Raw genomic sequence first — 27,032 nt, forward strand, 5'->3', positions numbered from 1 at the left:
CGAATTGATAAATAAAAAGGAAATCTGTCCACACTTTTATCACATTATGCTTCTTTTAAATACAATGTGATTCAGTTACAATTTTGCTTAGAATAAAAAGCCACAGCCAGTCATCCCTAGGTTAGATAACTACAGTCAGAAAATACTTGAACAATTTACATTGGTGTTGGCAGAAATGGGAACTGTACAATAATTATATTGTTGGGAGTCTCACAATGGAAAATTTCAACGCTGCCAATTTGGAACACAATCTTCTTTCCATAGATGCTGCCTGACCTGCGGAGTGTTTTCAGCTTTTTCTTCTTTTATTACACCCAAAAATGAATTTTGTACTGTTGTCATTGCTCCATTGTCAAATGTCTTAATTGCTCATCACTTCCCATAGACAGCAGTGAGAATAATAATAGGTTAATGGTAAAGTGATTGTGGGAGCAGAATCAATAACAGCTTTCAGATGGGAAACTGGTTTACTTTCTTGAAAAAATAAAAAAAAATGTGGGTAAGGAGTGGGAGGGGGGACTAAAGCATTAAGTCTCAGACTGCCAGGTTCAAAAATAGATATTTCCCTTCAACCATTCAGTTCTTGAACCAACTGGTGCAACCTATATCAGAACTTAACAAGAAACTGCAGAGTTCTGGACACATCTCAGCACAACTCAGGAAACATCCTCCCTTCTATGGACTCTGTCTACACTTCTCACTGACTCAGTCAAGCAGCCAGTATCATCAAAGACTCTACCCACCTCAGATAGCCTCTCTTCTCCCTCTCCCACTGCACAGAAGATACAAAACCCTGAAAGCACATACCGCCAGGCTCAAGGACAGCTTCTATCCCACTTTTATCAGACTCTGGAATGGATCTCTTTTATGATAAGATGGACTCTGGCCTCACAATCTACCTCGTAATGATCTTGCACTTGATTGTTTACATGCTCTGCACTCTTGGTAGCTTTTACACTTTATTCTGCATTGTTGTTGTATTACCTTATTCTACACCAGTGCACTGTGTAATAATTTGATCTGTATGAACAGTATGCAAGACAAGTTTTACACTGTCTTGGTACCTGTAACAGTAATAATAAGCAGTCAAGAGGATTTGGCAGGAGATGATCACAATTCAGGATAGGCTGCTTACCAAAAGAGGACATCTGTGTAAATATTGAGATTTCCTGTCTCCTGTGTCTTGGTAGCATGTAGACGTAATTATTCTAGTATCATAATTAGGGGGCTGGATGTAGGAACCACACATCTGTGCTGCACGTTTATTATGGTAACTAGTTACATGAGTGGGGTGCGTGGTAAAAACAAAGGGAATAAGTTACGTATTCATGCTTTGTTCACTGCAGTTTGTAGCTTGGGATCGGTGGAGGTCATATCTTTGATGACCACTGTGATGACGCTCAATAATGCTTAATTGCATGTTTGCTAATTACTAATAAAGGATCTAAATAGGGAATTCAACTGGAGCAATCATTGGAGCTCTGGGCGTGTCACACAAGTATAACAACTCCATCTGGGGTTGCAGGCTGGCAGCAATTATTTTGCTTTGATTTTGGATCAATTTTTGACCACTACAAATACCACTATCTCAGTATAAACCTGATTCTGATATGTAAGTTATACATATTCTTTACAAGAAAGAAAACAATTTGAACAAAAAGAAAACAAAGTCCATTGTAGTGCAAAGTGGTCATGGTGTTGCTATACTGCGATAGTGGTATTTGTAGCGGCAGTACAAAGACATAAAATTGCTGTAAATACTGAAAAGGAGAAGATGGGTGGAGGGTAAGAAACTACTTCTAAATTGTTGAGTGTGGGTTGTCAGGTTTCCTGTATCTTCTCCCTGAGCGCAGAGGACATGTTCTGGATGGTGAGGGTCCTTATTGATGGATACTGCCTTCTTGAGACATCGCCTCTTGAACATGTTACGTGCCTGTAATGTTGTTGCTAGTAACAATGTACTTGTGCTTATGACAATGAACTTGACATTCAACTTTTGATCAAACAGAGAACTCCATTTCAAATGCTGACAGCAAGGCTGATGGGCCAAATTGCCCTTTTTGTGCCCCATCATCTTGTCTCATTTTGGTGCGGTCAGCAGAGAGAGAGGTATTGCTCGGGGCACAGGGAGCACTCTTTCAAATAAATGAGATTTGTCAGAAATGGAGGTGCAAGTAAATGATCAACTTCCCTATGCCTTGCCTGTGTTTTAAGGACTTGTTTCTAGTTGTGATTTGTGTCTGTATTGAAGCAGCCACTAAGTCACTTTTGGCAGAGAGAGCTGCTGATTGATTACTCCGATACACCGACTGGATAGGGTTTTTTTTCATTGTGATCTGTGTGGCATTCCCACAGGAGCAAAATCAATCGTTTCTCATCCTTCAGTATGGATTACCTGCCTCTCTGTTGTTGTTGGAAACTTTAGCCCTTCCTCCTCCCCCACCCAGACTCTTGTAAACATCGGTGTTCATGAGTCTTGTTAACTACTTCAATTTACGAGCCTAATGAAATAGGAAATGACATTGTCTGGATTTTTAAAAACAACAGGAAAATGAGATAGAGGAAACAAGTAGAAGAGCAGGGTAGTCAAGACCAACACACGAAAAATGCTGGAGGGGAAAAAGAATCGGTGGGCAGCAGAGATCACAGAGGGGAAACAGTGAGCAGGGGTTTAACTGAACTCCTGTCGAAGGCAAGATTTAAGGTAAGCATCCCTGGAAGAGACTTTGCAGTGTAGTAGTCCAGTCACAAACAACACACACAAAATGCAGCTGCCTTCCGACTCACCTTGTGCTTCTTCCTCCCCTCCCCCACCTTCTAACTCTGACCCCTCATCTTTTTTCCCTCCAGTCCTGATGAAGGGTCTTGGCCCAAAATGTCGACTGTACTCTTTTCCGTAGATGCTGCCTGGACTATTGAGTTCCTCCAGCATTTTGTGTGTGTTGGTTGGATTTCCAGCATCTACCGACTTTTCTTTTTTATGATTGAAATGTGTTGTATACATCAACAACCAACACAGTCTGAGGATGTGCTGGTGCAACCCGTAATTGTCGTCATGCTTCTGGTGTCAATATAGTAAGCTTACAACTCACTAACTCTAACTCATGTGTCTTTGGAATGTGGGCGAACTGGAGCACCCGGAGGAAACCCACACAGTCACAGGGAGAACATACAAGCTTGGGAATTGAATCCCGTTCTTACAGCTGGTGCTGAAAAGTTTATGCAACCTGTACTGAACAGCAGTCCAGTGAGAGAATGCAGTTTTAGAAGTTCTCCATCACACTCAAACATCTTTCACAAAGGAGTCCTTCATTGAGTTCAGTGGAAGAGAATGGCCACAAAGAATCAAATGTTTGCTTAGTTTTCAATTCAGTTTTAACTGTTTTGATGTGCTTTGTGTTCAGTTAAAAAAATTATGATAGCTTTTAACAGTTTCAAATACCTCAAATATTGTTGCTTTCTAGTTTTGAAGTTTTCAAAAGTTTAGACAGCTGGTTGAATGAGGAGGGGTTACTTTGAGCTCTTTTGGCAGGGCGTATTTTGCCTCTCCATACACTGCATGCTCCATGCTCACCCTGCCCTCCACCCATGGCACGGCACAGAGTGGCACTGTAGCATAGTGGTTAGCAGCAGGCTTTACAGTGTCAGCTGTAAGATCAGGGTTTAATTTCCACTATTGCCCGTAAGGAGTTTGTACATCCTCCCTGTGACCATGTGGCTTCCTCTCACATTCCAATGACATACCATTCGGGTTAGTGAGTTGTGGGCATGTATGTTGGCACTGGAAGCATGGCGATGCTTGTGGGCTGTCCCCAGTGCAATCCTTGCTGGTTTGATTTGACATAAATGGTGCATTTCACTGTATGTTTTGATGTACGTGTGACAAATCAAGCTAACCTTTATCACTCTATCTCATCACCACACCTCTGTGTGATTTCACTTACAACCTGGAAGGTTCTGTTGCCATGCATTGTTGAGGATTGAAATGGTTTCTTTGATCAAAGAATTACCAGAGAATCTGTGTAAGTGTCAAGTACAGGTCATCAGTTGCTGACAGTAAAGCTTTGACCATTATTTTTCTTTTGCAGGGATGCTAAAGAAATAAACAGTTTCTCTTCGTTGAATACAACAAATTGCTATGATCTGGATGCACAGCCTGAAAGCAAAATCAATGGTAATTTTTGATTGACATTCAGTTAGATACCTGAAAAAGAGAGATTCTCAAAGCTATAAACAAAAAGGTGGAAAATAAGATGGTCAAAACAGAAGCTCTTTCAAAGAGTAATCATAAACACATTTGGTAAATGGCCTTCTTCTTCACTGGTAAGTTCTGCCATAGTTAAAAACTGGGAATTGCTCTTTCAACTCTGTTGTTTAGTGGTTTGTATTGATCAGGTTTTTGGAAGACAATGTGTTAAACAATCATGTTCATTGACTTTCAAATGGGCTTTCAACATGAATGGATTTTGGAAAATATGGTCTAAAAGTAACTACTTACTCTTTACTGTAAGAAACATTGACTTGCTGATGTCGGTGCCTACTCCATTGCTTGCTTGGCAAAGGTAGTACCCAATATCTTCTTCTAAAACATGACGAATCAACAAGGAACCGTTAGCCAGGATCTGAATTCGACCTGTCAGTGGGACAGGGTGATACTGCTGAGGGTTTCCACTTCCTGCAAGGTATAAAGACAATGATAATTCATGGAATTCAGAGGATTACTAAGACATACAACAAACAATAATCCTACCCAACAAACAAATTGAATTATGGCAAAGCTCTGCTGATCATCACGTGTAGTCACTACTGAACTTATGTGCAATGAGCTTGGTGGTTATCCATTTCAATTTGACTTCATATTCCCATTCTTACATTTTGGTCCATGGCCTTCTCTACTACCATGATGAGGCCACACTCAGGCTGGAGGAGTAATACCTCATATTCCATCTGAGTAACCTCCAACCTGATAACATGGACATCAATTTCTCCCCTCTTCCTCCTTTTCTCTTTTTCATTTACCATTCTTGTTACCCTCTTATTCCTTTTCTCCTCACCTGCCTATCACCTCCCTCTGGTGTCCCTCCTCCTGCCCTTTCTTCCATAGTCCACTCTCCTCACCTATTAGATTCCTCCTCCTTCAGCCCTTTACTATCCCCTCCCCTATCCACACAGCTCCCCCCTCACCTTGCGTCACCTGTCACCAGCTCGCTTGTGCTCCTTCCCCTCCCCCAACCTTCTTATTCTGGCTTCTACTGCCGCTTTCTTTCCAGTCCTGATGAAGGGTCTCAACCCAAAACGTCAACTATTTATTCCCCTCGATTGCTGCTGCCTGACTTGTTGAGTTCCTCCAGCATTTTGTGTATCGCTCAAGATTTCCAGCGCCTGCAGAATCTCCTGTGTTTAAAAGAGCAGCAATGTTTCTGTTCTGGATCATAGGCAGGATCCAAAATTTGAGGGTACATCACAGGACTCAAACCTCAACTGTTCCTTCACCTATAACCTCTATCCTTTCAGAAACTATGACCAAAAGCCAGCTCAGATTCAGATTAACTTACTTATCATGTGTACATGGATACATACACTGAAATGTATTGTTTGTGTTAACAACCAACACAACTCAAGGATGTGCTGGGGGCAGCCCACAAGTGTCACCACTCATTCCGATGCCAACATAGTGTGCCCACAATAACATGCTTGAATTTTAACCACAGCACACATTGGTTAGTTTTTTATTCACAGTATACAGAAACTGTCTTCATAAATATTCTTCACTTACATTGGTTATTACTGTGCGTATTAAACAAAATATTTGTTCATAACTTGGGAATTTATTCCACACAAGCATCTGCCGTTCTCACCAAACTCCCCTAAACCATCTGTCAAGATGAAAGGAGTTCATAATGTTTCTCTCACTCTTTTAGCTAACCACTGTAAGGATTAGGGCAGGTGGGGTTATTTATTTTCATCAGATTGGTTCTTAGAGCCAAAGGACTATTATATTTTTCACAGTCATACACATCTCCCAACTCATAGTTATTTCAGACTTTATTTAGTGTGATATTGATTTGTACTCAGAGATAATGCAGGAAAAAAACATTATTATTGAGCAACATCAGAAGATCTGATGGCCAAAAGCTTGGTCGAAGCGTTGGGCTTTAAGTAATGACATTAAGGAGTAAATAAGAGAGGTTTATGGAGGGGATTTCCAAGTTTAGAAACCTTGGTCTCTAATGCTGCAGCAATTAAACTTTGGGTGAACAAGTTGACACAAATGGCAGACAGCCAATGCCCTGGAGGTGTTGGTTCTGAAGGAAATAATGGAAGAGAGCAGCCACAGAAGGTTTGGATTTTATAACAGAGCATTGCTTATTTGTAAGTGAATGTGGTTTTGGCCAGCAGGATTAGTGGGTGAACAGGACCTGGTGTGAGTTACAGCATGGGAAACTGTGCTTTCAGCATTAGAATCAGGTTTATCATCACTGATATATCATGAAATTTATTGCTTGTGGCAGCAGTACAGTGCAAAACATAAAAATTACTATAATTTAATAAATAAATAGATAGATAAATAGCACAAAAGAGGAATAGCGAGGGACTGTTCATGGACTGTTTCGAAATTTGACGGCAAGGGAAGAAGCTGTTCCTATATCATTGAGCATGGGTCTTTCTTCAGGCTCCTGCACAACGCTCCTCCCCCTCGATGGTAGTAATGAGATGAGGACATGTCCCAGATGGGAAGATCCTCTCCATCAGGTAGAATGAGGGAAGTTAGTAATGATTCTGTTGGGATTATCAAACCTCATGGCAAACAATGGCCTAGATAACACAAGAAACTTGTCAAATTTCTTGGATCATCCATGAATTATAGAACATCATAGACAATATGAAAGACAACATTCTTCCGGCTAATACCCTTAGTTCTGAAAGATATGATGGGAGAACAGGGGTGGTGTTAAGAGGCAGGTACATTAGGGACATCTTAGAAACTTTTAAATAGGCACATGGATGATGGAAAAATGGAGAACAATGTGGGAGGGAATGGTTAGATTGATCTTAGAGTAGGCTAAAAATATGGTACAACATCATGGTCGAAGAGCCTGTATTGTGCTATAATGATCTATGTTCAACGTTCTATTAACAAACAGCCAAGAATCAACCAATCAGGAAATAAAGAATCATGAATGATGTGTTGGGTGACCAAAGATGGAAGTGTAGGGGGAGTACAGTGGATTAAGGAATCCTCCCAAATGGAGGTGGTGGCATGAGCACAGAGCCTACATATTAAAGTCAATTTTGCAGTGACATAGATACCAATGAGCACCAGGACATCAGAAGCAGACCTGGATTACAAGCAATGGAGCCCTACCTTTTGCATGCTTCCACATGACCTTTGGAGGAGGGTATCCATCCACTGAGCAGTTAAGAACTCCAGATTTCCCATAGATCCCATCTTGGTTATTGGGCTGTACCACAAAACGAGGGGGGACTGGAACACAGACATAAAGGTTTGAGAAATTTCAGTGATCTGGTCAATGATGAATATAAGAGCCATTCAGAAAATAACTAAGAGTTGCCATGGGAAAAATAACCCACATTGGTCAAAATGGCTTCTTTAGCTTTTATATTCATTTATCTTTGGCACTGTGCACTGACAAGAGAAATAGCTGCAGCCACATACTGGACTGGGCGATGCTGGCACTGTAACACAGTGAGATTATCAGTGGCTCAGTTGGTTGTACAATTCGGTCTGAGTCAGACAGTTGTTGCGTTCAAGTCCCAGCACAGGCCTGAGACAACACCGACCATCTAATCCTGTTCTATTGTCATCACATTCCAACTGCAGTGACCAATTACCCTATCATCCCACACTTTTTTTGAGATGTGGGAATTAACTGCTGGGCCAGATAGATTGGAAGTGCAGGGTGTCAGGGTAGAGTTGGTTCTGCTCTGCGATGTTTTACTCTGCTCTCCTTGATGCTGAGGCTGTAAGACTGCTCCAACTGCTACGTGCTTCATATCTGTGAGCTTCGCGGTGGTTTGCCCTGCGATATGATGAACTGAGGCCAAGGCTATGGGCCTACTCCCGCTGCTCCAGCATTTGAGACTATGGACTCAATCTGTTTCAGAATGCTGTTGCTTGCTTTTATTGTTTGCATGATTTGTGATTTTTTTTTTAAGTTTCCTGCTTTGTAGCTGCCTATAAGTAGACAGATCGCAAGGTTGTATAACTTATACCTACTTTGAGAATAAATGTACTTTTACCCAAAGTACCTTGAGGAAACCACATAGTTGCAGGGAGAATGTGCAAAGTTCACAAAGTGAGCACTGGACATCAGACTGAACTTATGTCACTGGAGTGGTGAGGTATCAGTTTTACAAGCTACACTACTGTGTTGACCTGTGACAAAGTGCTGTCCCAGTCACGCACACAATCAGGCGATAGGTAAGACCAGGTGAGGAGGGAGGTGTGTGGGCGAGGAAGGGGAGATGAAGTAAGAAGCTGGGAAGTGATAGGTGGAAGAGATGAAGGGCTGAAGAAGAAGGAATCTGATAGGAGAGGAGAGTGGACCATGAGCAATAGGAAAAGAGGGAAACCAGAGGGAATTAGTAGAAGCGAAGAGGTAAGAAGGGAGCCAGAATGGGGTATGGAAAAAGAAAGAGGAGGAAATAGGGAAAAATTACCAGAAGTTAGAGAAATCAAAGTTCATGCCATCAGATTGGAGGCTACACAAACAGAATATGAAATGTTACTCCTCTAACCTGAGTATGGCTTCATCGAGGCAATAGAGAAGGTCATGGACAGACATTTCAGAATGGGAATGGGAGGTCAAATTGAAATGGATGGCCACTGGGAAATCTCGTCTTTTTGTGGCAGAAGGAGTGAAGTTGCTCAATCTACATTGATTCTCACCAATGTAAAGGAGGCCAATATTTATTGCCAAATCTACAGGTAATGTAAAAATAAAAGCTAGACTTTGTCACATTCTCAAGAAAGTAAAATTACTTTTGTATTCTTGGCAAAACTGGCAGCAAATTGATGCAGGGAGATCCCAATGTGACGGACTGTCAATTTTGGTTGCAAGACTGCAAAGACAACTCAACAATTTCCTAATAAAAATGGTTTGTCCTTCCATTATGGACACTACCCTCATCAAACTGTCCTGGCCTAATTGCAATCAGTGCTCCACAAGCACCCAGTAGATATCCAGAACATCATCTAAGGATATTTAACAAGACCTGTCACGTGGGAAAAGTTACAAGAGCTTCTTACCTCGGACAATGAGCCGCCGCTCACGCATGACAGTTGCGGCCTCGTTACTGGCGATGCACGTGTAGTTGCCATTGTGTTTCAGAGAGACACTGGAGATCTGTAGGGAGCTCATGAATTCTTTGGTTTCGATGGTGACCCCGGAGCCAGAGAGTATGAGCTGACCATCCTTCCTCCAGGTGATGCGGATGGGCATGTCACCTGAGGACACCACGCAGGGGATGTAGAGCAGCTGGCCAATTGACGCTGGTGGAAACTCAAACGGCTGGATCAGTGGGGGTACTGCAAATAATTCATCATTAATTACCTGGGACATCCAAAGTAAAAAATTCTTAACCACAATTCTAGCCTTGATCACCTTTCTTTGAAGGGTAATTTTGTCTCTGACTATGATTCCTTTTTGCACTAATATCTTATTTTGCAGTCTCTTTTTTCTTCACTGTTTAATTTATGTATAACTTATATTACGGACACTAGCCATCCTGAAACTGCTTTTTCCAAAAGTTTTCTGGAAAGTACAATAGAGCTATTAAAAGAAAAACTTCATGAATCTTAAAAGTTTCTCCCTCAGCTAGATAAACTGATCAACCATTTCAGTTACCACCCACCCCCCCTCTATTACCCCCATCACTGCACTGCACTGTAAACACTTTAAACCACTGTTTATAATACTGTTGACATTGTAAATACATGTTGGTATTTATGTACAGTATTTATGCACATTTTATTCCATACCTGTACTTCAACCTCAAACATTTATTTTTTATGTAAGTCTTTGTTCTTTATAATTGTTGAATATTGATTTTGTTGCATGTCACACCTGACCAACCCACCACAGCCAATTCCTAATACATGGAAATGTACGTAATGAATAAAGTTGATTCTTGATCTTTGTGCATTGTCAGTACCTACGTGCATGTCACAGCTGCAAGTTCCCAATTGTACCTGTACTTGTGCCCATGACAACACTTGAACATGATGTTTGCTACAATTTGAGATTCCCTGCAGTTTACCATGGAAATATGGATCAAAGGACCAACTGCTAATTTTAATCTTTTGAAATCAAGTTTGAATCGAAACTAGATGTGATATAAAGGTTTTTGAGGTGATATGATCCCTGAGACTGGGCCAACAAAAGGGATCATTCATAATTGATGAACAAAATAACTTCCCCCAGGATTTACCACCAGTGGACACTAACTTAATGACCTTAATCAAGGTAGCCACTGGTCCCTGCTTTTATTAATTGAGAAATACTTGATAGCACTGTGTGGCATTCACATGTGGCAGGGTGACCCAAGCTTCCAGTCACCTGTCACTTTTCTATCTATCCATCTCTCACTTTAATCTCTCTGCCTTTGATCTCCAATACAGTTTTAATGAAGTTCTATATAAACTCAAGAAACGTAGTCACATTTTTTTTCATAAAGGCACTTTGCAGCTCTTGGACTAAAAAAAACTGAATTTGATACTTTCAGGTTGCCAGCCTTTCCATTATTGTTAAGGCAGGCCAATTCGGATGTAAAATAATTAGTTTGTTACGTTACCTCAGTTTCATTCTCCTCTAATGCTGCCTGACTTGCCATGTATTCCAGAACCCTTTATTTTCCTTTCAGATACTTTCAACACCATTATAACTATTTCCCAAAGAACTGAAATAACATCCATCTTTTGCACCTATTAACTTGTTGTTGTATGTCTTTGAATACGTCCACCAGGGCTGTCAAACTATGGAAATGTACAGTTTTTTGGGGTTCTAGAATTCCACATGTCGTCCTGGGGTCCACAGCTTTGAAAAAGCCAAACCGTGGATGTGATCTTCACATAAATAGTGGGCAATGCAGTTGTGTTTGAGACCAGAATCCCTTTAACAAATTCTGTGGCTGCTTTCAAGAAAATCTTTAATAAACTGCAGGACCTGCCAAGTTCTACTCAGTCACAAGATCCAAGTTGTCAGAGCAGATGCAAACAGATTTGTTTGTAGGGTGCTGGTTTTTAATGTCTGAAGCTTTTGTGGGGTATTCGTGCCTATCCAATGAATTAAAGTATTACACCTCCACGTTTGAGCAGTCAAATCCTCCGGGGCACGAGCCACATTCTTGTGTAGTATAATCAGAATTTAATCATGGCAAAGCTTGGAAACGCAATGGCTTCGTCTGAACACATAGCTCCCTGCATAGCCCTGAATAATTAATGTGAGCAAGATGCATTTTAGATGTTCTCTTGAGCACTTAAAAATGATGCTTCTTATTTTTTCAAACAGCCAGCAAAACATTCAAAGGCACTGCAGTAACATTGGAGGAGATCAGCCCTGCACAAGTTACATGCTTTAATATGTTGTCGACATTGTGAAACCTTGTTTTGCATGTAAGAAGTACCTAGATTTTATGTTACAGTTAAATTGCATTCCTCCTCACATTATTTTTGCCCTTTCTCTTTGACTGGCATAATGCATTTATTAAAAAAAAGACACGAGGATTTCCTCTGAAGCTTAGAAAATTTAATTAACCTTTCACCAACCACACAGACTTCATTTGACTTGTTGTTCACCATTAAAGAAAGGGGGACCCAGAAGTATTGCAGTATGCTTAAGTTTTTCTGGGAAGGGGAATCAGTCTTTCCTGTTTTTGATTCTTTTCCTCACCAATCAGCTCGAAACACATCCATTTCTCAAACTGGTAGATAAGAGTGGAAAGGGGGCAAAGGGTCATCTGGGACCTTGATGGACAAGTGGTCTGGTTGCATGATGGCTGTTACAATGCACAGGTATATGCAGTGGACACACCCTAGTCCATCATAGGTGCAGCCCTCCCCACCACTGACAGGTGGTGCCTGAAGAAAGATGGTACCTATCATCAAGGACACCCACCATTCAGGCAATGCCCTCTTCTCACTACTGGGGGCAGCCTGCAAGTGTCGCCATGCTTCTGGCACCAACATAGCATGCCTAGAACTCATTAACCCTACCCCGTGCATCACTGAACTGTGGGAGGAAGTCGGAGCAACTAGAGGAAACCCACCGCGCTAACTGCTATGCTAATGTGCCATCCCGTGACATAGGAATGAGGGTGTAGAGTGCATTGGAAATGCAATCAGGTAAAGGAACAAAGTCTTTCATTCTTTCTCCATTCTGTCATTTCTTAGCCCAAGTGAGCTTTCCATGGATTCCTGTAGTTACTGACTCAGTGAGTTGACAGACACTCATCTGGAGTTGGAAACCTGCTCTATTTTCTCATCAGTAAAACAGGAGTGGCAAGACCAGGAGTTAACCTCCTTCTAGTAACTGGGTTGAGACCCACCAGCTCCATATAGCTGGCTGTTGAATCACAGATCTGGGTTCCATAAACAAGCTCCTCACCTCATTAATCTGTCTGAGTCTGAGGCATCAGGGAATTCAACATTCTATCTGTCCTAATGTATAGGATCTGATTGTTTCTCCAGATTCCTCAACTGAATAAAAATAATTAGGAGGCAGTAGGAATTTTGTGTTGCTCAATGCAATCTGTTTCATTTCAAATTTGCAAAGAATGGAAAGTATAAATGGAATATTAATAAAATTTTTATAGGGGATGTTGAAAATGGTTAATCTTCTGACTCCTCCATTCTATTAAAAATCCAATGCAAAACCTATTTAGGATTCAATATCTCCTTTGAAATCCACAATATGCTTAAGGAAATTTCCTTAAGCATATTGTGGATTTCAAAGGAGGACATGTATTTGCAAACCTTGTTTCTCAGTATATTTGGAGCTGTCCATGGTGAGTGACTAACTACTACATTACTTTGGACGAAACATCAGCCAGAGTAGCCAAAATCACATGTACATCAAACTATATAGTGAAATGTGTTACTTGTCTCAACAACCAATATGTCCAGGGATGTGCTGGAGGCAGCCTGCAAATGTCACCACACATTCAGACACCAACATAGCATGCCCAAGGGTAGTGATGAGAACATGCCCCTTGTTTCCTGTTCCCTGAAGATTCACATGGTACAGAAGTAGGAAGTGCACCAGCCACTACCTTGATTCAGACTAGATGGGCGATTACTTGAACACCTTCGCTCAATAGAACATAGAAGAGTACAGCAGAATACAGGCCCTGTGGCCCATGATGTTATGCCAACCTTTTAACTGACTCCTAGATCAGTATCTTGCTTCCTTTCCATAGGCCTCCATTTTTTGTTTAGTTCATCTCTACATCTCTACAATATTTCCTCTATACATCTCCACTGACACCTCAATTACTCATCTGAATTTCCCTGTTGCCCTGCTCCACTTCCACACCTTCCTCTAATCCTCCATTACGATGTTTTTATACACCTACATTTACATCCCATGCTATGTTCCACTGATGAATATTCTGAATTTAATGGAAAGACATCTCCGTTGCTGATGCAGGGGAAAATTTGTTGACTGTGAATACATTGAATGCCAGGCTGGCACCTGGCAACAACTGATGGGATGATTGGTGTGGCAGTGCCAAAGCTCGCTGCAGGGAGTGCTGTGATGGCCGGACACTGCAGATCACCTCAGACACGGCATCATTCTTGTCAAAGGCTGACAGAATCCTGGCACAAACTTACTCTTCAGCTCAAAGGCATGCATTCCCCAGAGTTGAGAATAATATTCAGTGCCAACAAGAGATGACAATAATATTCAATCCCTGATTGGAACTGTGGTGCAGAGATTTATAGGTTCCACTCAAAGACAATCTGTCAAAGTATCAAATGCACAAGTCTGCAAAGATCATTATATTACTCCAACAAACTGCTGGTTTTATAAAACCCATTGACCATATAAACTTGTTTTCAGCTCATCCTCATCACCATCCTGATTTACCTGATCTTGGGCAAAGGGAGGGGCAGGGTTTAGGGGAAAGGCAGTGGGGTAGGCGAGGATCAATGAAGTAGAGCAGGGCAGGAAAGTGGATGGGAGGGTTAGGCTTTCTAGGTCTTTTCAGTAGGTACATATCACTTCTAAGCTACTCAAATCACCTCCCCTCTCCCTTGCCGGGTTTCACCTGAGACCTGCCTCCTTCCCCTCCCCCACTTTCTTATACTGGCTTTTGTCCCCACCTTTCCAGTTCTGATGAATGGTGTCACCTGGGTCTCAGCCAGAAACATCAATTGTTCATTTCCTTCTGTAGGTCTGAGCTGCTGAGTTTCCTCAGTATTTTGTGTGTGTTGCTCAGTGTGTAACATCTATCGGACAAGAAAGTATGCCGAGAACTCAATCACCCTAAGCTGTAAAGCAATTTCACTACCAGCTATGCTATTATACCTACAAGCCAATAGTAGGTACATTCTATCTGTCCTAACTTACGGGATCTGGTTGTTTCTCCAGATTCCTCAACTGAATAAAAATAATTAGGAGGCAGTGGGAATTTTGCGTTGCTCAATGCAATCTGTTACATTTCAAATTTGCAAAGAACGGAAGGTTTAAATGATAAAGTATAAGAGGTGATATGTGGAAGATTTTGGCTTCTGACCCCTTCCTTTCTTGACCTGATGAAACATTGACTGTTTACTTCCCTTTACAGACGCTACCTGCTGTGCTACTCTCGCATTTTTTTGCCTGTTACTCAAGACTTTCAGCATCTGCAGAATCTCTTGTGTCTCAGATGTTACATTGTGATGCCTTCAGTACATCAGGCATGTTCAACGATGACTGCCCCTTGCTCATTCACTGTACCTTTAACAGCGACGTGGACCCTCTGGCTGATAGAATGCTGCTGCTGCACCAGCACACTGCACACGTACTCCCCTTCATCCATCCCCTTCTGCACATCAACGAGCTTCAAGGTACCATTCTCAAACACGGCCTGCCTGTGATTGTCAGGAAGCAATATCGAGTCTTTGTACCACTTGATGGAGTAGTAGGGATATCCAATAACCCGGCAGTTAATGAAGGTATCTCTCCCAGCAATGGCCGTGATGTTTTTCATGGAGCGTATACTCGGAGAACCTGTGAAAAAGGATTGCAGCATTAAAACAGTGATATTTATCACACTATGTCGGTTTGTAGTCAAGTGATTTCTATATGTGAAATCTAAATCATTTACCCTTGGGCATCAAAACAACTGCCACATACTTCAGTAAATAAAATCTGCAAATGATACATTTGTTAAACCATTTTGTAATGATCATGCACCTTATTGTCTACCTACTCTGCATTGTAAGAGCTACACTCTATTCTGCATTGTTATTGTTTTACCTTGTACTATTTCAATGTACTGTGTGATGAGTTGATCTGTATGAACAGTATATATTTCACTATACCTTGGTATATGTGACAATAATAAACAATTCCAATTCCAGTTCAAGTGATGATAGAATTTGAATCTGTGTACAGTCCACTAGCAAATTCAGGGTTATCATGCATTGTAGGAAGGGGTGATGGAGCATTTGGGAGTTCTCACAGGGGACTGCCTGGGAATTGAGTCATCTCATGCTCTTTCTGCACAGTATCCAATCACAGCCTTTCCAGACACAAGCAGGGGCATTAAGTGGAAAGTGAGTTTCCTGTTGACACTGGGTAGTGAATGATGTGTTCCTGACGGGAATCCCAGGAGCAGAGGGTGATAGTGCATGATTTCATATTGGAGGCCTGAGACCAGTGGTGTTCCACAGGAAGATATGCTGGCTCCTTTGTAGTTTAATCATATACACTAATGATTTGGATGAGAAGGCAGATGGCATGATTAATGAATATGCAGATGATATTGGAAGAAAATGGCATATGGAATTAGCTCAAACAAGTGTGAAGAGATGCATTTTGGGAAGTTAAATCAGAGCAAACCAAATATGTTGAATGGGTAGCATTGCTGAACAGGGGCACATTGGTATACAAGGCTGGTGAAGAAGGCACATGGCTGATTTTGAATTTTAAGTTCCATCCAAGTTATGCCACCTGAGAACCACAGGCAGAGAAACCCTATTCAACGGCACTGGGACAATATACTAGCCTCCTCCCCATGTTCACACTTAGCTCACCTCCAGATACAATAAACAATGGCAGTCCCTTCACTGGTGCCCAGTCTAAAGCAGACTATCCAAGTTGCCACTCTTACTCGGACCAGATAAGCAATGTCTGTTTAAATTTAGAGATAGAGCACAGTCACAGGCCCTTCCTGTCCAACGAGCCCCCACAGCCCAATCACACCCACGTGACCAATTAATCTACTAACCGGTATGTCTTTGGAACATGGGAGAAAACCCATGCGGTCATTGGGAGAATCTACAGGTTCCTTATAGACAGCGGCCAAAATTGAACCCAGGTTGCTGGTGTGATAATTGTGTTACACTAACTGCTACGCTACTGTGCTGCCCTGATAGCTTGCGTTTATTTTAGCAGCACAGTAGCAGGTCCCTCAGACCCAACAACCCCACGTCAGCCAATTAGAGTCAAGTTACTAACCCATACTTCCTTGTGTGAGGGAACTGAATTACCTGGAGGAAATCCTTGCAGTTGCAGGGAGAACATACAAACCCTTTACAGACAGCAGCAGGAATTGAACCCTGGTCAGTGACATTGTAATAGTGTTATACTAATCGCTATGCTACCGTGCCATTCCTAATTGTTCTCAAATGCAAAACAAACAATAGGTGAGGAAGGCAGAGAATATCAACGCAATCACGAGGAAATCTGCAGATGCTGGAATTTCAAGTAACACACATAAAAGTTGCTGGTGATCGCAGCAGGCCAGGCAGCATCTCTAGGAAGAGGTACAGTCAACGTTTTGGGCCGAGACCCTTTGTCAGGACTAGTCACCAGCAACTTTTATGTGTGTTGCAGAGAATATCATCCCAGTTAGTCAGAGAGGTTTAGGATCAGAGTGATGTGACTCCCTGCCTCTGTTAACATTGGGAGCTACCTCAATAGGTGGAGAAGCTTTGGTCCCTCCCAGCCCACAGGTACCTACTGCTGCTTTTTTCATCTGTTTCTCTAAAAAACTCATCAAAACCCTGCAGGGAAAGTTCTGCCGTCGTTTTATCTCAGCTGGCAGGTTGGAGGTATTAATTAGACGAGGGATTAACTTGCAACTCTCAAGAATGCAATTACCCTTGAAGCATCCTAGATAGTGATCCCCAAACATCCTTGAAGTAATCACACATTTCAGTCCTGTAGTCATGGGAGAAAAATACAATTTGCAAAAAGACATTTAAACTAAAAGTCCTTTTACGGCACAAATATAGGCTGCAGTCTCTTTAAATGCATTGCTTGTTAAAAAGTCTCTGGTATAATTGTGCGCAATAAACTGTGGCGAAGGCTGAGAAGGGGGGAGCCAGGCGTGAAATGTAGGCGACATACAAAAAATAAAAGCTCACACTGCATGTTTTTTCCTTTGATTTGTCAAATGTGATTAGAAAAAAAAACAACTTAAGCTAACGCAGAACATTGAAAGTTTTTCTCCGTTTCTCCAGCACCTGCCATACTACAAGATAACTCAGACTCTCTCTGTAAGAATTCCTAGGAGGATTGGGGAAAAAACACAAAACCTTCAGAAATGACTTATTTTACTGATTAAATCTCAGAGAGAATGCTATATTGTGGGTGCTCCCATGGGCCTGTGATAGATGTCATTAAAATATCTGCTTTCAGCCGCAGTTCATGAGTGTTCTGCAAAGCTTCGAGGCTTACTGACACTTGTCTCATTGTCTTGTTCACTGGGGCTGATCGCAAACAAAGGAGTTTGTTCTAGGCCTGGCCCTAATGACACAGGATTTACATGACTGAGGGAGTAGCGCAAAGCACCACACTTCCTAACCACGGGGGAGAGTGGGGGATAATTTCCTTCTTGGCAGGAACGGGATAAGGGGATGGTCAGTGAAGTCCTTGGCAGCAAAAGATTCAGATTTTAACTTGCTCCAGTAAGCCAACAACTGAAGCTGATGGACAACAGAATGAAATTGGAGGAAAACAAGCCATTGGTTTTCGTAGAGTCATAGATTCATAGGTGCTGTACTGTAGTAAAACATCAAATTTAACGACATGTCAGTGATAATTTCTGTTCCATAAATGCTTGTGGTGAATGCAATATCATAATTGCAACTGCAGAATAATACTCAAGTCCGGATTCATTCTTAAAACCATTCTTTTTGGAGCCTAAGTAGCATCTTTGGAGGTATGCCTGTGTTCATAGTAACAAGCTGTGGGTTCCCACTGTTCCATGGGTAAAGTAACGAGGGTGAATAGAGACCATGAGCAGGAGCAATTTCTCAGGTCAGTCAAATATTTGCTGCTCCAACTTAAGAAAGATTTTCACAAGAACATAAAGGTCTAGTAATTCAAGGTAAATAATACAGACTAATTTTAGCAATGCAGATTTCAAACAGAGTCCTGCTGTGTCAGATACTGGGCCCTGTTTTTGCTTCTAACTGTACTCAAGGTGGAGGAGGACTGAAGCTTGTTATTGTTAAAGTGATGGAAATCTGACTCTACAGTTTAGGCATAAATGGAGATGTGATGCAGAATGTCAGAGAAGTGGAATAGACTATGTCTGGCCTTGGATTATATCCGTCCAAAGAATGGGATCTGTGTCATTGCTAACACGACAATGATTACAGACATCTTATACACACTACATCTACTCCATCTGCCCATCACCCACACCCACCACCCACCGTTCCATCTGCCCAGCATCCCTTCCTTCTCCCTTCCCCTCTTCAATTTCTTTTCTTCTCAGATTCCACAATCAGCAGCCCTTTGTTGTCTCCCAGCATCTGTCACTATCTCCACTCTTGAAAGCGGAGGTTGCTAGGTTCTTGATTAGTAAGTACATCAGAGGTCATGGGGAGAAAGGAGGAGACTGGGGTTGACAGGGATAATAAATAAGCCATGACAGAATGACAGGTCAGACCAGATGGGCAGAATAGCCTAATTCTGCTCCAATGTCTTATGGTCTTAATAGAGGTGACTTGGCAGACAAGAGGTAGAGATTGAATGGACAGGCAAGGACTTTTTCCCAGGGTGGAATTGGCTAATATGAGAGGACATAATTTTAGATCATTGGATGAAAGGGAAGGGTGTTCAATTTCTCTCCAATAGATGCTGCCTGACCTGTTGAGCTCCCCCGTAGCTCAGTTTTTCACATCCAAATATATTCCTGTCATTATTATTCTCCCCCATTTCTTTGTAAGCCTCCACATTATTCACCCCTTGCCCCAAGGTACCCCAACATGCAACTACCTCTTAACAAGGGACACTGGTCTCTGATCATGATCCTAGTATACCATTTGGGTAGCATGAATCTACCCAAACCAAATGGGCTCTTTCTGTGTCATCAAAGGTGCAATGCATCTGCAGAGCGTACCACTCAAGGGAACAAAACCCACACAGTTGTCTGTCTCTGATAGGTGCATGATCAGATACCAGTGTGCATGGTTCAGTGTGTTGGTTGGTACAGAGGGCTTGCATAGAAAGGGCAAGGTGGAAAGAATGGCAGAGCTCAGAAAGAAAGAGGGAGATAATATGCAACTATTAATGATGGGAATATGACTTTTGCAAAAAGGATCCAGCTTGGTGAGGACAAGGCTGTAAATGTGCATTGGAATAAAACATAAGGTTAACACAATGGACTTAACAAAAGAAGTTATTCCTATCTGATATTGAAAAGTAGACAGGCACCTCTTACGTTTATTCGCGCTTGGTACTCGGCGCTGCCGACCAGGTTCCTCGCGGTACAGCGGTAAACCCCTCCATCTTTGATCTGTGGGCTCGTGATGTTCATATGGCTGACGGTGGTGCCATCTGTCATGGTGTACTGGTTGGTCCGGTGCCCACTGTCTCTGAGGATCAACTCATCGTCTAATGTCCAGGATAGGGTGGGAGGAGGGGCACCCTTCGCCGCACACATCAGAGAAAACTGCTCACCCGGATTGACCACCTTCTCGCTGAAGGATGAGATAATCCGAGGCGTACCATCTGGGAATGGTAAGAGAGAGAGTTAGTAGAGAAAGAATTAATTCAGGGATCATGAGTGAATCTGCCCACCTCACTACCAAGGTAGCAATCTGTTTTAATGGAATATATTCAATGTCCAGTCACCAACACCAAGCTTCTCAATGGAAATAAACAAAAACTTAATTTACGTTCATCATGATTAAGAGAAATCAAAATTTATTTCACAACATAAAGTCCTGGGAAGGAGACACTTTAACATATCCCTAGTGGGATATGGTTAATAAAACAAAGAGCCAATCCAAATACAAGAAACTCTGTTGATGCTAAAAATCCAAAGCAAGAAACTCAAAATGCTGGAGGAAATCAGCAGGTAAGCGAGCATCTATGGAAATGAACAAACAGTCAATTTTTTGGACTTTTCTTCAGGACTGGAAATGAAGGGGGAAGATACATGAATAAAAAGGAGGGGGGAGGGGAAAGAGGGGAAGGAGGTGATAGGTGAAGCCAGGTGGGTGGGAAAGATAAAGGGCTGGAGAATGGAATCTGATAAGAGAGGAGAGCGGACCATAGGTGAAAGGGAAGGAGAAGGTGATAGGCAGTTGAGAAAAGGTAAGAGGCCAGGGTGGGGAACAGAAGAGGAGGGGAGGGGGATAATTTATTCAAAGGAGAAAATGATATTCATGCCATCAAGTTAGAGACTATCAGGACACAAGAGGAGGTCGTAGACTGACATGTCAGAATGGAAATTGGAATTAAAGTGTTTGGCCAACAGGAAGTTCTGTTTTTGGTGGATGGAGCGGAGGTGCTCAATGAAGCGGTCCCCCAGTTTACGATGATTCTCATCAATGTAGAGGAGGCCACATTGGGAGCCCCATACGTAATGGACGACCTCAGTAGATTCACAAGTGAAGTATTGGCTCACCAGGAAGGACTGTTTAGGGCCCTGAATACAGGAGAGGAAGGAGGTGTATGGGCAAGTGTAGCACTTAGGCTGCTTGCAGGGATAAGTACTGGAAGGGAGATTAGTAGGGAAGGATGAATGGACAAGGGAATCACAGAGGGAGTGATCCCTGTGGAAAGCAGAGGGGGGAGGAGGTAAACATATGTATAGTGGTGGGATCCCTTTGGAGGTGGCAGAAGTTGTGGAGGATGATGTGTTGGATGCAGAGGCTCATGGGATGGAAGGTAAGGACAAGAGGAACTCTGTCACTGTTAAGGTGACAGAAAGATGGTGTGAGCGTGACATCTGGGAAGTGGAGGAGAAATCCAAAACTCCTCCTCCTGGGGCCACTAAAGAGTGAAGTGAATTCATCCTCTTGTTCTTCATGATGCCCTGTTCTCCACCTGTTTTCCACAGCCTCTGTCACACCACCCATCCAAACTCCACTAGCTTCAGCCCCTTGTTCACTCTCTTTTGGTAAAATAACATTAAGATCCCAGCGACATCATCAACGACTGCATAGCAAAAGAGGCAAGCAGAATCTTGAATAATACACCCAAAACGGCGACTCTTTTGCTTGCATCTTCGGAAACAGCGCTATTTCTACCTTTAATGTCTCTTTTTTTTCCTTTTCAGGGTTCTTTTGAAGACCCTGACCTGGAGTTTCACGCTGACTTCAGTTCTTTGCGGGAATGGGACCTGCTCTCACGGTCTCACAACTGGCTGCTTTTTGATATGCCAAGGACGTGGCCTGGAAGACTAACGCACCTTCAGGGTGCTGGATTTTCATGACTCTGAAGGTGGGTGGACTCAGGGTCCGTGCCACCGCCTGGTGCGTCGAGGGAGACGGAACATCGAAAGCAGTGAGCTGGCTGTGTATCCAGAGACCCAAGTTCTTTGCGCACAGAGCTCGGAAAAAGCGACGCAACAGACCTTTAACACCATAAATCAGCGAGGTGTTTTGTTATGTCTCCCCACTTGCTGTGAAATGGGGACAACTCTTTTTCCCTTATTAGGGAGAGAGACAGAGCCAGTGGTATGTCGAATTACCGGGTGAACGAGTAGTCTTTGGGGTACTGCAAGTCTGTGTCTTTACTGATGCTTTGCTACACACTTGAGTGCTTGCTGGGGGTGCTGGTGCTTTTTTGCTGGTGGGGGAGGGGGGTTGTTGCTTTGCTGCTGCTTATGTGTGGGAGGGGAGCTGTGGGGGGCTTTGGAGTTCTAACATTTAACTGTCATTCATTCTTTGTGACACTCCTCTGTTGTTTGTGGATGGTTGTGAAGAAAAAGAATTACCGGATGTATATTGTATACATTTCTCGGACATTAAATGCATTAAATGTACCTATTGAAACCTGTTGAAATTGCTGGAGGAACTCAGTAAGTCAGACAGCAATCTACTGTACGAAGATGAATAAACAGTCCTTCAAATGGACTAGAAAGTAAAGGGGCAGAAAGCAGAATAAGAAGGTGGAGGGAGGGGAAGAAATACAAAGATGGCCTGTGATAGGTGAGACCAGGTGAGGGAAAGGTGGCGAAGTGGGTATGAAATAAGAGCAAGAAGCTGGGAGGTGATAGGCGGAAAAGATAAAAGGCTGAACAAAAAGGAGTCTGATAGAAGAGGACAGTGGACCATGGAAGAAAGGAAAGGAAGAAAGACACAAGAGAGGTGTTAGGCAGGGGAGGAGAAGGGTTGAGAGGGGAGCCAGAATGGGGGAAAAACTACCAGAAATTAGAAAAATTGATGTTCATGCCATCAGTTGGATATGAGGTGTTGCTCCTCTAACCTGAGTGAGGCCTCATTGTGACAGTTGAGGAGGTCATGAACCGACACGTTGGAATGGAAATGGGAAGTTGATTGAAATTGGTGGCACTCACCTTCCAAGACAATTATGGAAAAGTCCTGTGCAGTCTGGGATTTCCTGGAGGCAAAGCACTGGTAGGCCCCTGAGTGACTCTTCTGCGCAGATGTGATAAGGAGGGTCTCATTGTTGATTCCTCGGATGGAAATGTAACTGTCAGGAACAACAAGCTCAGTGTCCCGGTACCACCTGATGACATACTCAGGGGAGCCCATCACACTGCACGAGAGGATGACTGTGCTGCCGATGCCAGTTTTCAGCTTTTTTGGAGTCACGGTTACTCTCAGTGGATCTGCAAAGGTGACATGGAAAGAAGAGGAGAAAATTGCCACAGTGAGAGGAGACAGTAAAATGCAAATAGATAGGTTCAGCATGAATCCCCCACATTGATCATCTTTGAAAGTGTAGACTGAATGCCATAGAGTCATAGAACACTACAGCACAGAAACAGGCCCTTTGGCCCAACAAGTCCATGCCAAACTCTTATTCTGCCTAGTCTCATATACTTTAGCCCTCCATACCCTCCTATCAATTTACCTACCCAAAGCTCTCGTAAATGTTGAAATTGAATTTGCATCTACCACTTCCGCTGGCAGCTCATTCCACATTCTGACCATGTTCAGAAGGTCTGTATGATGCAAGCCCAATATCTGGCAATGGATGGATTTTACTGCATCTTCTCTTATCCTCGAAGTTTTGCAAGTAAAGGCAGGTAATTAGTGCAGCCAATGTGAACATATCGTCACAATCACGAGGAAATCTGCAAATGCTGGAATTTCAAGCAACACACATAAAAGTTGCTGGTGAACGCAGCAGGCCAGGCAGCATCTCTAGGAAGAGGTACAGTCGATGTTTCAGGCCAAGACCCTTCGTTAGTCCTGACGAAGGGGCTCGGCCCGAAACATCGACTGTACCTCTTCCTAGAAATGCTGCCTGGCCTGCTGCGTGAACATATCAAGCTGTCACAATTGACAAATGGGATGAATCACAGTAAATCTTTTGTCACTGTTCATTGTGGTGAGAGGGATGCTGGCCAAGACATTGGGGAGAACTGCTCCTAAAATAAATGCATAGAAATTTTTTAGATCAACCTGGATATGTAGGTAACTTAATGTCTTATTTGGAAGATGGTGCATACTCAGGCACTGAAGCATCAGTCCAGATTCTACATTTAGGTCCTGGAGTAGACCTGATCCCAACTCAGAGGGGGATGGGACCCTTGACTGGGTCAAGAAAGTACTTGCAGTCACCACTAAGAGGGTTTTACTGTTGAATCCATTTTCACCATGGATTTAGGATACTGAGTTATACATGTTTTAGGATACTGAATTATCGGTTATGGCAACTTAATGTGTAAAAATAAAATAAGAGTAAAAATAATGAACATTTTTCAACAAGTGTCCATGAGATCTTCCAGCTTAGCAGCTAATAAAGAGAAATATTTCCGACCCATTCCTTACCCCTCAAATATCTCCTTGGAAAAAGTTGTTTGGCACTACGAACGAAAAGAATCAGATCAAAATAAGAACTCTTGGATTTAAAAGGGATGATAATTATAGATAACGAGCTTCTTTTAATACTAAACATTTATGAGCAATACATACAAAATGCTGGAGGAACTTCGCAAGTCAGGCAGCATCTATGAAGGGGAATAAACAGCTGACTCTGTCAGCATCAGAGTTTGGACAGTTGACTACGGTAGGAATTGAACCCGATTTGTCTTTACCATAAAGCATTGTGCTAACCACTACGCTACCATGCTGCTGAGTGGTCCATGCAGTGGACGTTGAAGAGGCTCATGAAAGTGGAGTTTTCCTGACTGTACTAACCCTTGCTCAGCTGGAACTACTCATTGGACCCAAGGCCCAAAATATTTCCCAGGAGTCAGTCCTGCACAACATGAGCCACTGTTCCATTTTGCAATCATGTTCCTGCACAATGAACACCTTCTTGCTCTTGTCTCCTGTCTGGTTATGCCATGGCACAAGAGCCATATTGCAATGAGGGAGGTCCACTGGAGGTCTCTTTATGTGACAGTCCTCCCCCTTTGTACTGGGACCTATGGTGGAAAGCATTGCAGAGAGCAGTACTGTGTCACAGATTCTTGGTTTACCTTTCATTTCTGCTGCTGGGAGGAGATAGCATATCATGTATATATGGAGTGTGAGAAGTTACAGCCTCTATGTGAGTACCTGAAGGGGCTGCTCCCAAATTCTGGCTGCACTTCAATCCCACACTTCGGTCACCCGGTGAGGAAAGAGGTGGGTTAGTCAGGGGATCTCTTGGTCAGTTTGTACCTGGGACATGGCCAAGTAGGCCATTCACAACTCTAGTTGGTGAGCAGCCTGAGCCTATTGCCTGCCGCTCTTTTGCAGCTACATCCATGCCCACATCTTCCCGGAGAAGGAATGCACGGCATCCACAGATACAATGGGGGATTTCCAGGATCAGTGGGTGCCACAAGGGCTCAAGTGTGTTTTGGATAGAGTTGACCATGTTATGAACTGAAACTGTAAATAGTTAAGTATTGTGATATCATACTAATGTGATTTTGTAGTTGCTGAATAGACCATCTTTGGAAAAGGAAAAGAGCACTCCATGATTTTCTGACACAAGCTTGCAATCAATAATCCCAGATGAAGTTAGGCTAATGAGGACATGGCACGTTAGCTACTTGTCCTGTGACAAATCAGAAAGCTTCTGGCCTGCTGCTGGAAGAGGGTCCATGGTAGTGATATGTCTTTGAAAGAGAAGGCCAAAGAGAAAGAGATAATAAAAGGTGTAAGACTGTATTTTCTGACTTGGAGTAGCTCTGTAATAGCGAGTATAGGTAATAAATTTCAAGCATCCAAATGAGCTATCAATTTCTCTGAATAGATAAATTAATTTCAGCCTGGATGAACTATAAAACATAGTGGAAAAAAGTCCTAGGGAACATACAGGAGGTCATTTGGCACAAAGGGACTGTTTTGGTATATCACAAAACTGTCTCCATTCAATTCATCTCAAATAGAAATGCATTACTATCAGGCAGTCAATGAATGTTTATGTTCTAGGTTATGTTCCATTATAGAGTCAGTGTCAATGAACAGCTTGTGGCAGAAGGTTGAGATCACAGCATCAATCTCAGATGACTCCTGGACACACAGCGATAGTAGATAACAATACCTTATCTGAGTCTCAACAAAAGAGATCCAAGTACTTGCCTTTCAGCATCAGCCTGAGTACCATTGACAATGGGCAACCAAGATAAAACTGCACACTGTACCAATATCCACATGAATTGGTGGACACCCATCCCATACAAATGACCAAAATATCAACCCATCCTTTGAATGTAATTCTTTCAGACATGTGAGGTGAGCAGCTGATGACCAATTCCTTCTATTCACCTGGGGGTTGTAGGTATGAAAGAGTAGTAATTATTTTCCATTCCTATCCTCTCTACCTCCCCCGATTACACTTTGAACTGAACAGATTACAAGGTTACTTCACAGGGCCAGCCTATTGATTCAGAACCTCAAATAGACTGATCTCTTTCCCAAGAGGGTATTAGGGAACCTGAGGAGTCTTTAAGGCAATCCAGCACTAATACCAACGATTTCTTTTTAATTAATTCAACTGAAATTACAACCTAGCTGTTGTAATGGGATTTGAGTGTGTGGCTCTGGATTAGAAACCAAGACCATTGGATAGTGCGGCATTAATTTAACTTCCAGGTCACTGTAGTCCATAATGGAGCAATAAAGAATCTGCTGAAGATTGTTGCTCCAGATTTCAGTATTAGCAGTCTCTTGTGTCTCCATTGAAAATATAAAGGTTAGCTTTATTTGTCGCATCAAAACATATAGTAAAATGTGTTGTTTGCGTTAATGACCAACACAATCTGAGGGTGTGCTGGGGCAGCGCACAAGTGTTGCCACACTCCTGGTGCCAACATAGCAAACCTACAACTTACTAACTCTAACCTGTACATCTCTGGTTATGACCCACGTGGTCATGAGGAGAATGTACAAACTCGTTGGTGGGAATTGAACAGGCTCGCTGGTGCTATAATAT

The 27,032-nt window shown here is 42.5% G+C and overlaps 1 protein-coding gene across 1 annotated transcript in view; it reads right to left on the reverse strand.

Moving 5' to 3' along the window:
• dscaml1 (Down syndrome cell adhesion molecule like 1) overlaps positions 1-27,032 on the reverse strand; it is a 781,005-nt gene that overhangs the window by 289,781 nt on the left and 464,192 nt on the right. The window contains exons 6-11 of the mRNA XM_072283885.1: positions 22,990-23,265; positions 19,896-20,192; positions 14,961-15,233; positions 9,272-9,550; positions 7,367-7,486; positions 4,499-4,675 (exon numbers count right to left, since the gene is read on the reverse strand). Of these exons, the coding sequence (XP_072139986.1) occupies positions 4,499-4,675; positions 7,367-7,486; positions 9,272-9,550; positions 14,961-15,233; positions 19,896-20,192; positions 22,990-23,265 (1,422 nt within the window). The remainder of the gene's footprint in view (positions 1-4,498; positions 4,676-7,366; positions 7,487-9,271; positions 9,551-14,960; positions 15,234-19,895; positions 20,193-22,989; positions 23,266-27,032) is intronic.

Source organism: Mobula birostris, chromosome 20 (assembly GCF_030028105.1).
Source record: "Mobula birostris isolate sMobBir1 chromosome 20, sMobBir1.hap1, whole genome shotgun sequence".
In the NCBI taxonomy this organism is placed as follows: domain Eukaryota; kingdom Metazoa; phylum Chordata; class Chondrichthyes; order Myliobatiformes; family Myliobatidae; genus Mobula; species Mobula birostris.